Below are 15,239 nucleotides of genomic sequence, written 5' to 3'. Positions count from 1 at the left end.
ATATACTGCATCTTCGAAATACCTGTCACATCACCTCTTGCAAAAACGACCTCCCACCGAAGTAATTCAGGTGGAAAGTCTGAACCCTCGGACAAAACCAAGGCACCGGGGCTGGCAGACCCGCCGCGTGGTGGGCACAGGACACAGGCTCCACGCAGCGTTACAGGTCAGCATATGTTCCACCGTCGCAAGAGGAAGAGGGGAGATGCTGGCACAGAAAGTTACATCCCACGGGGCGGCCGGGGGGCTCAGTCGGTTGAGCGTCTGACTCTCGATTCTGGCTCAGGTCACGATCTCACGGTTCATGAGTTCGAGCCCCGCACCCAGCTCTGTGCTGACAGTGCGGAGCCTGCTTGGGATTCTCTCTCTTCCTCTCTCTGCCTCTCCCCTGCTCGTTTTCTCTCCCTCTCTCTCTCTGTCTCAAAATAAACAAACAAAACCTTAAAAAAAAAAAGCAAATTACAACCTACACTGGCAAATGCTGGGTTCTCAACACGACAGCCAGACATCCAACCCGATTGGCATTGGGGGTTATTGTACCAAAGTGTCCAGACTCCGAAGATGAATATAGGGAAATACATTGTGAAAAAATACAGGCAGCTGTCCATGTACTAAAAATCGACACACTCGAAGTCGTCATCAGTATGCCCTAACTTACCGTGAATGCACCTATAAACCTTGCACGAAGCACCTCTCCCCTCGGCCAGAAAGAGAGAGAGAGAGAGAGAGGTGGGGGCTAGAGAAGGAGGGGGGGCCACACCGTGAGCAAACATGGAGCAGTTGGAGAAAAGTGGAGCTTCAGAAGGGTCAAGAGGGAGGCAGTGCCCACGTGGGGAGCAGACCCAAGGGGCAGCCGGCGCCAGGCCTCCCCCACCACGAAAGTTTGGGTCCTCACCACTGTACTCGCTGTCCAATGCCACACAACAAATTACCCCGGGACTCAGCAGCTAACAACGCTAAACACGTATGATTTTACAGCTTCTGTGGGTCAGGAACTCGCGAGCAGCTCGTCTGGGTGTTTCCGGCTCGAGGTCTCTCGGGAGGTTGTGGTCAAGCGGTCCGCTACGGCTGCGGTCATCTGAAGGCTCGACGGGGGCAAGAGGACCCGCCTCCGAGTTGGCTCCCGGACACGGGTAGCAGTGGGGGCAGGCTGCGGGCGGCAGACCTCAGGTCGCCGTCCTGCGGCTCCACGGGACCTGGCGGCTGCCTCCCTCCAAAGCAGGCGATCCGAGGGAATAGGCGGAGGCAGTAGAGTGTCTTGGGACCTAGCCTCGGAAGAGCCACGGCGTCACTGGCACGGCGCCCTCCTGGTGGCACAGGTGGGCCCCGGGTGGCCAGCGTGGGAGGACACCGCACGCGGGCCCGGGCACCGGGAGGCAGGACCGCCGGGGCCACCGTGGAGGCCAGCTCCCGCGCCAGCCACGGCCCGAAACCCCACCGATGTCAAATCCGTTTGAGACGACGGACTCTCCCTTTTTAAAACGTTAGACACCTTTAGGATGGTGAGGGGCCGGGACGCATTCCCTCCTTCCAGCCAGTCCTCCAGATCCCGAGGCGGGTTACCCAGAGGCGCTGACAGTGAGAGGAGCCCCCGGTGGTCGTGGCGCAAGGGGCCAGCCGAGGGCCACGGGGCCAATGAGCGTCCCCAAAAGAGGGAAGCCCAGAGCGAAAGGACAGGCGGAAAGGCACTCGAAGATTAAACTTTGCCCGGAGCCAACAGAGACAGGGGAGGGCCGCGCGGCGGCCTCCTTCCGCTTCCTCCTTCCTTCTTGGCCGGCCTCCCAGCTCCCAGCGCTCCGTGCTCCTTCGCTCACAGCCTCGCTTCCGCAGGACCGGGCAGCCAAGGTGGGACTGTGACCCTCCCTCCGTGACACGTCTCCTACGGCCCCGGGGCCACACAGCTCTCCGTCACGGTGGGAAACACAGCCTGCGTGTCGGAGAGGGGACGAGGCCGACTGCACGTGGCCTCGAGTGACACAACAGACTCGGTGTTCTCACATCCCCACCGCTAGGGGGAGGGAGGAGAGGCAGGAGTCTCTGCGCCCCTGGTGCCAAGGGCCAAGGGATTCGAACCTCCCCGGAGACTCCTTCTCACAGTAACAACTTTTTCCAGGACTCCGTGTGCCAGGCGCTATTTTAAGCACGTCACACGTATTCGGTCGCTAGAGCCCTTGAGAGTCTCCGAATTAAATACCGTCACCCTCGGGCCCACGCTACAGATGAGCAAACGGAGGCAGAGGAGAGGTCAGGTCACAGGTTCGAGTCTCACAGAAGGTAAGCGAGGAGCCAGATTCGAGCCCAGGCCCCGAGGGCCCTTCTTCCGCAACAGCCTCGCAGGCCTGGGTCCTCTAGGGACCCGAGGGCCGCCGCTTCGGCTGACAGGGCGCTGCCCGCCTCTTCCCTCCTAAACTGTGCGGAAAGCTTGCGTGGAGCTTCGATAAAGGCAGGCTGGGCGACCCTCCGGCCTCTGAGAGCGGTGCCATGCCAGCTCCCCAGGGCCGCCCCAACCAAGCACCGCAGACCGGCCACCTCAAGTAACGGCCGTCTATTGCCTCACGGTTCTGGGGACCACGAGTCTGGGACCCAAACGACAGCAGGGTTGGTTCCTTCTGAGGGCGCTGACGGAGAATCTGTTCCAGCCTCTTCCTGGCTCGTAGACAGCCATTCTCCCCACATCCCTTCACACTGCCTTCTCTCTGTGACTTCCTCCTCTTAGAAGGACATCAGTCACACCGGATTATAACAACCCTGATGACCTCATTTTAACTCGATTACCTCTATAAAGACCCTATCTCCAAATAAGGTTGCATTCTGAGGTCCCGGTGGTACCTCAACATATGAATTTTGAGGGACACAATTCAACAACGCTGGTGGGAAATAGCTCTCTGTCTCTCCCTGCCCTTCCCCCCGTCCCGCTCCCGGGACCTCTTCAGACTGACCTTCCCTGGGCCATTTCCTCCACGACAATCCATTTACCACTTAAGGTGCAGTACACCCCCCCCCCCAACACACACACACAGGTAAATAAAATTTAAAGAGACACTCACGACTGGCCACTCTGTAAAGGTTAAATGTAGGCAGTCATCCAACACGGCTTTGAGGTGTCCCTCCTGGAGCTCTCAGGACGAGACCACCAGGTGGCTTAAGCATACTCTAACTGGGTCACCAAGATGAGGGCTGAGGGACGCCTGGGTGGCTCAGTTGGTTGAGCATCTGACTTCGGCTCAGTTCATGATCTTGCAGTTCACGGGTTTGAACCCCACATCGGGCTCTGTGCTGACAGCTCGGAGACTGGAGCCTGCTTCGGATTCTGTGCCTCCCTCTCTCTCTGCCCCTCCCTTGCTCATACTCTTTCTCTCTCTGTCTCTTGATAATAAATAAATGTTTAAAAAATTAAATAAAAATAAATAAAAATATGTTTCCCTTAGGGGCGCCTGGGGGGCTCAGTCGGTTAAGCGTCCAACTTCAGCTCAGGACATGATCTCATGGTTTGTGAGTTCGAGCCCGGCATCGGGCTCTGTGCTGATGGCTCAGAGCCTGGAGCCTGCTTCGGATTCTGTGTCTCCCTCTCTCTCTCCCCTCCCCCGCCCACACTCTGTCAAAAATAAACATTAAAAACTTTTTTTTAATTAAAAAAAAAAGATGAGGGCTGATGTGTGGTCAGTTAGTAAGCTTTGGGCAAGAGGGGCACTTGTGGAAGGCATGACTAAGCTGAGAGGAAAAATAGCTCGTCTGTAATCTTGGTGGTCAGCCCTCCTATCTATTCACCACAAAGCCCACCAAAGCAAGCAGCGCCCCCAAGGGTTACAGTGGAGGGAGAAAAACGGCTTCATGTTTGGCCACAGCCACAGACGAAGTCCCACATTTAGCCAGAAGGGAAACGAAGCAGCAAGGGGCAGGTAAGCACAGGCCGCCCCCCAGAGACACGGTAAAAAGTGCTCCCTCCAGCCACACCCCACACCTGCCAGGCACCTGAGCTGCTGCCCAGGGGGGCGAGCCCGACTCCACCCTGGGAGGCTCGAGGGCCTGTCCCCAGGCCTCCATGACTCCCCTTCTGTGACTTCAGGAGGGCTTACCGTCACCTCCGACAGGGAAGCTCTGGGCTCAAACCGGGCTCCCCGCTCTGAATGACACGGAGGTCTGGCCAACAGCAGGTGCCTCAGCGAGCAGAACCGCAGTGTGAAACCTGGCTGCAGGGAAGGAAATACAGCACGGCGACGGTGGACAACACCCGGCTGGGGCAGGGAGAGCTCGGACAGGGTGACAATGGATGGCCTCTCGGAGGAGGGCTCAGCGGGCCGTGAGTGACCTGGGCCGGCCAGCATGTGACACGGGGGCTTAGCCCTCCAGGCACAGAGAGCAGCCAATTCACAAACCCAGTGACAAGGATGAGTGTGGCGGGCTCAAGGTCCAGGTGTCACCGTGACCCTAAGAATCATGGCCACCAAACCGTGACCCAAGGGCACGGGGGACTTCATCCACCACGGGACAGCCGGGAAGAGACCTTTCTAGCATCATATGTGGACCGCAAGCGCCATCTCACGTGCTGTCCCTGTGCACCGCTGCCCATCGAGGGTAATCGTGCTCCTGACCCGGGGCGGCCTCCCGGGCCCGTCTCCACAAGCTGCCGTTACACGTTCGCACTTGACGGCGCAGTCCGCGTGGCGCCCAGCACGCTGCCCCCAAGTCAGCCAGAGGCGCGCTCCGGCTCACCAGGCCACCCAGGTCCCTGAGGTCCTGGCCGCCATCGCATTCCTCACCGGCCAGCCCGCTTCCTCTCTCAGCCACCTCGGGCTCTTCTCACAGCAGCCAGGGTCACCCTTTCAAACACAAGCCCCCACACGTCGCTCCCACGCCTGAAAGCAGCCGGCAGCTTTACGCTCAGAATAATTCGGGGCCGGCGCCGCCCCTGCCGAGTCCCTGCACGGTCCGCCCCCCCGCCACCCGTCAGCGCACCTTCGCCACCGCGTGTTCTCTGGGTCGCTCTTCTCTGGACCCACCGACCTCCTCGCGGTTCTTCAAATGCACCTGGCCGTGCCTTGCCTCAGGCCCTTTGCACTGGCTGTTCCCTCAGCCCCGAACACTCAGGCCCTCCAGGTTCACATAGCTCTCCCTCATCTCACGTGGGTCCCTGTTCACGTGCTAGCCCTCCGAGAGGCCTTCGTGACCCCCCGATTGGCACTCTGAATCCATCACCGTCTATCCTTTGCCCCCTGCCGTACCTCACTAAACGCACGACCGATAAAACGGTTCCTTTCCCTTTCCTCAACTCGAATGTTCCACCAGGGCATGAGCCTTGTCTGTTTGGCACCACAGTGCGTCTCACTGCCCAGGCTGGTAGGTCTCAACCAGGGGCACTCCTGCCCACCCGGGGACGTTTGGCAGTGCCTGGAGTTTGGCTGTCACCACTGTCACAATGCCAGTAGTGCTTCCTACTGGCATCTGGTGGGTAGAAGCCAGGGAGGCTGCTAAACATCGTACGATGCACAGGACGGCCCCCCACAGAGAGTCGTCCAGTCCAAATGGCTGCAGTGTCAACGCTGAAGAATCCGGGCCTGGACACATCGCAGGGACCCAACAAATATTGGCTGAGCAAGGAAGTAAATGCGGGAGGGAAGGCATGAATGAACACCGAGGCTCGCGTCTCCTGGAAACCTCTCTGCAGCCAGATACGAAAGTGTACATGTTACAGGGGTCCGTGTATATGCGGTTCAAGAATGCGCGAAAGTAAACAGTGCTGATGGAAATCAGAATAGTGGTTGTCGCTGGCACGGGGCTTGGCTCAAGGAAGGCAAGACGGGGCCCTCCGGAGGTGTGGGGAACAGTCTCTGTCAAAACCAACCGGATTAAAAATCCATGCATTTTGCTCCGTGTAAATTACATCCCACAAAAGCAAAAACCGAAGGAAAAAAAAAAAAAAAAAAAAAAGGCACGATATACACTCTGTAGATGGGTACATTTGCACAGCCATTTTCAGAAACCACATTTCAGCAAGTTATCGGTGGCTGCCTGGGGAAGGGGGGGACGAGGGGAACGGGGATACGAAGGAGACTTGGTGTTCTCTGCCTAACCTTGATCCTGCTGGAAAGTCACCGTGCGTCCGTAACGTGGACGAGTCGTTCAAAAATACTTCCGACGGTCTGTGAAGGAAAACCACCCCTGCCCTTAGAAAGGAAACTTTATCTCTGCCGTCCACTGAAAAGGCGGTTAAGCAACGGTTTGATAACGCGGTCTTCCCCACAGCCGGCACGCAGGGTGTGCGGAGGAGGGACAGCGTGTGTGGAACAGACTGTCCCCAAGGGCGCCCATCGGTAGTGGGAAAACAGATAAGCCTCACCACTCGCTAACTAACAGTGCTCGGCTCCATCGGGCGGGAGGGTGGAGGCGGGAGGGGGGTGGCTGGGAACCTCTGGCCAGCAGGCCTCAGGGCCACCGGGGGCACCCAGAGCCCAGCTCCAAAATGCTCCTGCCGGGCCTCACCACTCAGTCAGAGCCCCCCACATGCTCAAGAGTCTACGTTTCTTTTCTGTCTTGTTAAAAATGTTTTATTATGAACATTTTCCTTTTTTTATCTTTTTATTTATTTTAGAGAGGGGGAGAAGGGCAGAGGGAGAAAGAGAGAGAACCTTAAGCAGGCTCTGCCCTGAGCATGGAGCCTAATGCGGGGCTCGATCCCACCACCCTGGGATCATGACCTGGGCTGCAATCAAGAGTCAGACACTCAACCGACTGAGCCACTGAGGTGCCCCTATTGTGAACATTTTCAAATACACAGAACGTTACCCAGAAGAGTCCAATGAATAGCAGCAAATTCAGTGTTTCCATTTGGCCGAATTTGCCTCACCTTTTTCTCTTCCCATTTAACTGAATCATTTACACGTCAATTATTTTCTAGAACAGCAGTTCTCAAAGGGTGATCTGGGGACACCTTGGGGTCCCCAAAACACGTTAAGGGATCCATGCTATCAAAAATATTTTTATAATAATCTTACATTGTTATCTGCCTTTTCCCATTCTCATTCTCTTGTGAGTAGACAGTAGAATTTTCCAGAGGCTACATGATGCGTGATATTGCGACGGACTGAATGTAGAAGCAGGTATGAGAATTCACCTGTCTTGTATCTAGCCGTACGTTAAAGAGATCTCCAAAAATGGTTCAAAGAAATTGCTAGGTAACTTGTTGCTATCGTGACACTCCGTCCCTAAATACTTCAGCACGCGTCACCAAAAAATAAGACTCTTCTACGTACACGTGTGTTGGTTATCTACAGCTGTGTAACAAAGACCCCAAAACGTGGCGGCGGGAAACAAACCCGCGTCACCTCACTGTTCGCGTCAGGAATCCCAGGGTGGCTTCGCTAGGTGCCTACCACACCACAAGATTATCACATCTAGTGACACTGATGGTAGTTTCCTTATATCGTCTAATGACCACTCACATAAACATAACCCGGGTGTCCCCGGGCGCCGATTATAGGTGTTTGTTCGGGCCGGGGCCCAAACGGGGGCCACGAGTTATATTTGGTTATTGTCATGGGCTGAATGTGTCCCCCCAGAATTCACATGTTGAAAGCTAACCCCCAATGTGATGGCATCAGGAGACGGGGCCGTAGGGAGGGGACCAGGTCCTGAAGGAGGAGCCTCGTGATGGGATCAGTGCCCTACAGAGAGACCCCAGCGAGCTACGCAGGCTCCTGCCACGGGCGGGGGCAGGAAGGTGGCCCCCGCAGCCCCGAAGAGGGCCCTCACCGGAACCGACCCTGCGGGCACTCTGGTCTGGGACCGCCAGCCTCCAGGGCTGCAGGACATAAACGGCTATTGTTGCTAAGCCACCTAGTCTGGCACTCTGGCAGCAGAGGGCGCCGGGACAGTCACTCGGTCTCTTAAGTTTCGTTTGATGGTGAATACCCTCCTATTTCCAACTTCTTTCACGGCTGTGACTTGTGGGCTGTGACCTGTCGCAGAGGTGGGCCTGAAGGCCCAGCGAGGGTGCCAAGCCGGCGGGAGGAGCGCAGGGGCGAGAGGGGCCCGCAGGGAAAATGTCGCCCCCACGCAGCGCCTCTCTCCCTGCGGGCCAAAGTGCCTGACGCCAATTTGGGGGGGGGGCCGGGAAGAACCGGCGAGAAGGCCGATGGCAAGGGGACGGGGAACAGCACAGTGCAGGCCGTTCTAAGTGTCCCACCCCGCCCCCACCACACTGGGCGCAGGATGCAACGCCATGGCCATCACCACCAAGGCCATCACCGCATGCTGACTCCTGGGCGTTTCCCAGCCTGCTGACAGTCTGCCGTCCCTCTGATGCCCCCGGGCCAAGGCGGCAGGACCAGCATGTGCCGTGGGCCCCACGAGACAGACCCAGCACCGCTCTGATCCCCAGGCTTGGCGCACTTGAGCACCGTGCCCCGAGGGGGCTCCGCGGTGGGCGAGACACCGCCACCGTCCTGCCACCTTCCCACGGTGCCACGCGCTACCGCCACGAGGAAGGGTCGCGGCTGTGGGGCCTGCGGGCACAGGGAGCCTCCCCGTCCCAGCTAGATTCCCGGCGACAGCTCGCTCACAAACAGGCCTCCCCTTCCGGACAGAAGCTCCTTCTGGAACCCACAACGTAAAAAGAAAGCCTTCTCGTTGTATTTCCCAACATATACGACGTGACGAAAGGGAATTGGATCTCTGACGGAGGGCTTAGCACCAGACGACTCATAGGAAAACGAATTCTAGAATACCGGAGCCAGAAGAACATTTAGAGATCATCCAAATCGGTGCTTCTCAACCAGGGGCACCGCTGCTCACCCCAGGGGACACGTGGCGGCGTCTAGAGACATTCTGGTCGTCACGACTTGGGGAGGCGCTACTGACAGCTAGTGAGTAGAGAGAGGCCTTGATGCGACCGAGCATTCTACAGTGCACGGGTGCCCCCCCCAACAGACTGAGTCAGCCCCCAATGTCACCACTGCTGAGGCAGAGGAACCCTGAGATCTACGTTTCTTGGTTACTTTGAAGAAGAGAAAATTGTGGCCCAAAGACACAAAGTAACGTGCCCAAGGTGCCACGGTCTGGAAGCCAGAAGAATCCAGGTCACAACTACATCCGTCTCTATCACCCATTCGGCTCTCTCTAGGGTTGGGCTGGGGGAGAAGGAAAGCGGAGGGCCCAAGGATCTTAATTCCTGTAGCCAACTTGAACCGAATGAAGGAAGCTGCAATAAAGAAGTTGCTGAATTACTGCAACAACACATCAGGGTGTCCAAACCCTGAACGAAAGGCCACATATAGGAAATTCCACCAGATACAAAGATTAACTCGAACTAGATTAAAGACTCTACTCTAAGACCTGACACCATAAAACTCCTATTAGAAAACACACGTGGGGGGGGGGGCGGTGCCTGGGTGGTGCAGTCGGTTAAGCGTCCGACTTCGGCTCAGGTCATGATCTCACAGTTGGTGAGTTCGAGCCCCATGTCGGCTCTGCGCTGACAGCTCAGAGCCTGGAGCCTGCTTCGGATTCTGCGTCTCCCTCTCTCTCTGCCCCTCCCCCACTCGCGCACTGTCTCTCTCTTTCAAATATAAATACACATTAAAAAAATGTTTGTTTTTTTTTTTAAATATTTTTTTTTTCAACGTGTATTTATTTTTGGGACAGAGAGAGATAGAGCATGAACGGGGGAGGGTCAGAGAGAGAGGGAGACACAGAATCGGAAACAGGCTCCAGGCTCCGAGCCATCAGCCCAGAGCCCGACGCGGGGCTCGAACTCACGGACCGCGAGATCGTGACCTGGCTGAAGTCGGACGCTTAACCGACTGCGCCACCCAGGCGCCCCAAGAAACACTATTTTTTAATTAAAAAAAAAAAAAAAAAGAAAACACAGGCGGTAAGCTCCTGGACATAGGTCTTGGCGATGTTTTTTGGAATCTGACACAAGCAAAAGCAATTAAAGCAAAAATAAATAAGTGGGTCTACAGCATATTAAAAAGGTCTGTACAGCAAAAGGATTCATTTATAAAATGAAAAGGCAACCTACTGAATGGGAGAAAACGTTTGCAAATCACATATCCGATAAAAGGCTAATATCCAAAAAATATAAAGAACTAATACAACTCAACAACAACAAGGAAAAAAAACCAGATCCAAAAATGGGCGGAAGATCGAAATAGACATTTTTCCAAAGAAGACATCCAGATGGCCAACGGGCACATGAAAAGACGCTCAACATCACTCATCATCAGTGAAATGCAAATCAAAACCACAACTAGGTAACACCACACACCTGTTAAAATGGCTATTAACACAAGGACAAGAAATAACAAGTGATGGCGAAGATGTGGAGAAAAGGGAACCCTCACGCACGGTCGGTGGGAATGTCAGTGGTGCCCCCACTATGGAAAACAGTACGGAGGGTCCTCAAAACACTAAAAATAGAACTACCATATGATCCAGCAATCCTACTTCTGGGTATTTATCTGAAGGAAACAAAAACACGAACTCAAAAAAATATCTGCCCCCCTATGTTCACCGCAGCATCATTTACAATAGCCAAAGCATGAAAGCAACCTAAGTGTCTGTCGATGGATAAATGGATAAAGAAACTGTGCTATATATTTACAGTGGAATATTATTCAGCCGTAAGAATGAAAGCTTGTCATTTGCAACGTGGATGGACCCCGGGGGCATTATGCTAAAGGATGTAAGTCAAACAGAGAAAGATAAATACCTTCTGATCCCTCTTATATGTGGAATCCAATGGGGGGGGGGGGGAGCTAGAGAACAGATTGATGGTTGCCAAAGGCAGGGGGACATGGTGGGAGAAGTAATTTTTTTTTAATTGAAGCTTCAGACATGGTTGGATCCAGGGACTTGAAAATAATTAATGGCAAATAAAGATCAGTTACCAGCGAGGTAATGAAAATTGCTAGCTGTCTCCTTGATAATGATTTCAGTTTGCAATGCGCGGCCAAATCCAATTCATCCTGGACTCCTGCACCAGCGAGAACTGCAGGGGCACCACAGATGGCTTAACCCCCTCTGGGGTGAGCAAGGGGGCTCCCACCAGGCCTTCGGGGCTTGTTCAATTACTAAACATTGACTGATTTATTAAACACTAACTAAATTTGCCCTGTATCAGGCCCAGAGCTGGAGATAAAGGAATGAACAATACAGACACAAATCCCTGCTTTCACGGACTTCATATTCTAGCAGGGGGAAACACAATAGACAAGTCAATTCTTTAAAAATTTTAAAAGGGGGCGCCTGGGTGGCTCAGTCAGTTAAGCGTCCCACTTCGGCTCAGGTCGTGCTCTCACCGTTCGTGAGTTCCAGCATCGGGCTCTGTGCTGACAGCTCGGAGCCTGAAGCCTGCTTCGGATTCTGTGTCTCCCTCTCTCTCTCTCTGCCCCTCCCCTTCCCTGCTTGATAGCGCGCTCTCTCTCTCTCTCAAAAATAAACGTTAAAAAAAAATGCTTTGAAAAAATCAAAAAGAAGAAAAAAATACAAGGAGAGATCACTGTTACCTACCAGAAGAGCTAGATTTTTTTTTTAATTAGTAATACCAAGGTGCCCGCAGGGAATCATTTACATACAATAAGACTCATTCACAAATAAATAAACACAAAGAGATACCACTACATACCTACAAGCATGGCTAAAATTAAAAAACAAAAAATAAAAACAACTCAAGGTGCTGGCAAGGATCCTGATTAACGGAAACTCTCCTACGATACTGGTACACCCACCTCGGAAAATAGTTTGGCATTTTCTTATAAAGTTAAACATAAATTTAAAAAAAAGACTACAGTAGCAAAGACATAGCTACAGAGATAGAGACAGAGACATGAATGTATGCATATTTATATAGATATAGACGTGGATGTGGACAGAGATACGATTTTGACATTTGGATCTCTAGGCTGAAGTACACGCGAGACTACGTTTCAATATCTTGCCAGCTCGTTTTCTGACACAGCATTAATTTCTCCGAAACATTAGTCTGATTTTAGCAAATGAGGAGCCTTGCTGACTTCACCCCACCCCCCATTTTCTTTAAACATTTAAACATTTACACATCTCCATTTTTCTCCCCGCCCCCCCCCCCCCCCCCGCCGATGTCTTCTGGGTGGCAAACTTATGAAGTTCTAAGTTGGAAGAGAATTATCCTTTGTTTTTATAGCTTTGCCTTATTCTGAAATCAATAGTCAGGGCAAATCAATTGAAAATTGGTCAGAAAATAGGCAGAGAGAGGAAGTATATAATCCCCTGCTTAGAGCCAAAGCTATTGGGGCTGCCTGACATCATAGTAAGCCCACGGCAAGGGGAAAAGAATAGAGAACCCTCTTTAATTATCAACTAAAATAGCACTGCTTTTTAACATTGTCCTCCGACAGTTGCTGGGGAATCAAATTATTCATGGTGTGAGTTCCAACACAGCTTAGGGACACCCCGACCTCCAGAGGAGTGGTGTTTTACAGGAAGGAATGCCACATTCTCCTCCTAAGGGTGCCCACCCATGTCCTGGCCTCAGGCTGTAACCAGAGAAAGGAATGTAAACAGGTCAGAACGCTTAAGAGAGCCCATTAAAATCCCACCCCCACCCCCCCACCCCGTCTGGCTAGAATTGAAAAGTCACCTGACACCCCCCCCCCCCATCTGCCGCTGAGTCATCAAGCCCCTTCTTCCAGCAGGCTAATTATTCAGCACGGGGGGGAATTAAAAAGAACACTGGGAATTCTTGGGGTTTGGTATTTGTCTCCACCCCCCACCCCCTTCCAAAATCCACTTTGTTCTTCAGAGATGCAGCTAATCCGCTCTTAACGCCGGCAGTTATCTTCGGAGGCTGCAGCTCATTTTATTTATTCTATTGCGTTTTGTTTTCTTCCATACCGTTATTTTTTAATCTACCGAAAACACCTGGCGGGGGCGGGGGGGATGCATTTCTGACATATCCCCTTTCAACGCTGGAACCTTGCAAAATTCCGCAAAAACGATTTATATTGCACATCTAGCTCTTTGAATTGCTAACCAAGAAGTTTCCACTCCATTCAAAGCCAAGGGGCTCTTGCTTTAAAAGAAATCAGGCTAAATCCTGAGGACAAACCCCTGTAAGGAGAATTAGTCAATGTGTCATGATTTATGAAGCACAATGGCAGCTGGAAAACAGTTGACAGTTATCTTGGACAAGCCCCTTCCTCTCCCTATAATGCACGTAGGCTGACGATTCCAGATTCTTCGCTCTCCTGAGCGAGAGGCCCCGGTCTTCCCGTCTGGCCCCTGCCCACTTCCCCGGATGGGCACGCCAAGACCCGAGTCACGCGTGGGCCTGCGACACCCCCCCCCCGCCTCCGCCGCACCCCCGCCTGGCGCAGGCAGCAGCCGCAGCGGCCCCAGACCCCACTTTCGCTTTCCGGGGCGCCGACGGGCCGCACGCCTGCAGGCCGGGGCTCCGCCTGCAGAGTGGGCGCCGCGCGTCCCTTACCTGCAGTGCCGCATGGCGCGTCCGGCCGCCCACCTGCACAGCATCCTAGAGCATCCTTTCTTCAGCGCGACGGCTGCGAGCGCGGTGACGTCACCGGAGGCGGGTCCCACGCCGCCACGTGACGCCCTCGGGGCGAGGCGGGGAGAGGGTGGGGGGCGAGGAAGACCTGGAAGTCCCCGGAGGTGAGGAGCAGGGGGCCGGGAAGCCCCGCTCCGGGGCCTCCCCTCTGGGCAGTTTGCTGGACGTGCGCAGCTTGCCTGGCCTTTCACCGGCTACGGGAAACAAACAGCACACAGGAGGAGAAACCCGAATGATTACAGGCTCCAAGCGTGTAATAGGATTTCAGAAGAGTTAGCAGTACAGGGATTAGTAACGACAGGGAACAACTTAGTGTTTGAGTTTTAAGAGACTTTATCAAATGCAACGGAGAAACCGATTTTGTGTAAATCAAAAGGGCAGTTGAAATACGAAGCGCACGGAAATACTTTGCACTGAGGTTCGCTGTTTGAAGTCATACCTCAAATACTTTAATTTGAAGCATATTCATCATGGAATATTACGCTAATTGCACTGGTGAGTAAGGCTTTTGTCTACTGTCACTAGCATAACATTCTAATCCATATTAACGTGGATTTGCCAAATAAAAAAAATAAGGATACCGTATATTCATGCCACCTACCCGTGTTTTCTTAAATCTTCTGGCAAGGAATTTGATCTCTCAGACATGAAGGAGTGAATTCACAAGAACTCACTATTTCACGCTTTTTAATTTTTATCACATTCTGCAGAAAGTGAGTCATCTTACTATTACAGAAAATATGCACGATGTCAACAGTTCTCATTCACAACTCAAAACAGCCTTGCCTAGAAAGCCTTAGAAAATTCCCAACAGTGATCATGTAAATTTGAAAGGGCATATTTCAAACTTGAGCAGTGAACATACCAAGTTTTCTTCTGCCAAACCATATAAACGGTTTTGAAATGTGAAAGGACAAAAGCAGGAACCGGTTTTACTTGTATCTCAGCTTCATATAGACTAGTTTATTTTCAATAGAGTTTAAATCCCAATTTTAACATTCCCTTGCCCAGCCCCCCCCCTCCCCAAAGAGATGTGAAACATTGTTTTACAAGCAGATAAGAGTTACCTACTTGCTATTTATTGGGCAGGTTTCACGTCCTTCTATATTTAACCTGGGCCCTTTTACCGCCATTCCCTCCACAGTAACCAAATAACTGTTCAGAAGGTCAGTCTGTAATTTAGGAACAACCAGGGGCCCTTGCCCCTCACAACGATCTATTATTTTCAGCACCGGATTTTAAAACTCAACAAATGTGGCCGTGTGGTTTTCTAGGTCACTCCTCGCAAGCTTGTTTTTCTAGGTGATAAGTAACTCTTACCTTGGGCTTTCTGGTTCCTGAGATAGAAAGTTAAAAGGCTACCGAAATCCCCCGTTCCCGTGGGTGGAGGGTCTAACCGAGACAGAGTCTGACAGGCTCACTTTCCTGCCAGAGGCAAATGTCGATTTCAGCCCCAGGCGCCCAGGGCGGCCCCACCCCCACCCCCCACGGAGCCAGGCTCGGAGGTCACGTGCTGGGCCCAGCCACTCAGCCCGGCCCAGCCAGCTGGGTCACCTCTCCGGTCTGGAGGCCCGCCATGCCAAGCTCTGTCGCCTCCTACCCTCGGTGTGTGTCCCCGGCCGGCGAGAACCTCGCGTCCGGGACACAGGACGCTCTGCCCTGAGAAGCCGGCCTGCACAGGCTGTGACAGAGTTCCAGG

The 15,239-nt window shown here is 53.2% G+C and overlaps 1 protein-coding gene across 4 annotated transcripts in view; it reads right to left on the bottom strand.

Annotated features, from left to right (window-relative positions):
* Positions 1-15,015, bottom strand: part of CLCN4 (chloride voltage-gated channel 4) — a 63,661-nt gene extending 48,646 nt beyond the window's left edge. For 3 of the 4 annotated variants that reach the window (XR_006710640.1, XM_045470545.1, XM_045470547.1), the window contains exons 1-2: positions 14,861-15,015; positions 13,463-13,734 (exon numbers count right to left, since the gene is read on the bottom strand). Coding sequence is in view for 2 of the 4 variants with exons in the window: in XM_045470545.1 (XP_045326501.1) it covers positions 13,463-13,506 (44 nt within the window). In the remaining 2 variants the exon portion in view is untranslated. Of the gene's footprint in view, positions 1-13,462; positions 13,735-14,141; positions 14,245-14,860 lie in introns of all 4 variants that reach the window. The other variant, XM_045470546.1, reaches the window with a different exon arrangement.
* Between the last annotated feature and the right edge of the window lie 224 nt (positions 15,016-15,239).

This window comes from Leopardus geoffroyi, chromosome X (assembly GCF_018350155.1).
Source record: "Leopardus geoffroyi isolate Oge1 chromosome X, O.geoffroyi_Oge1_pat1.0, whole genome shotgun sequence".
Taxonomy (NCBI): Eukaryota; Metazoa; Chordata; class Mammalia; order Carnivora; family Felidae; genus Leopardus; species Leopardus geoffroyi.
The sequence above is the reverse complement of the archived record's forward strand: the minus strand, read 5'-3'. Positions and strand labels throughout refer to the sequence as shown.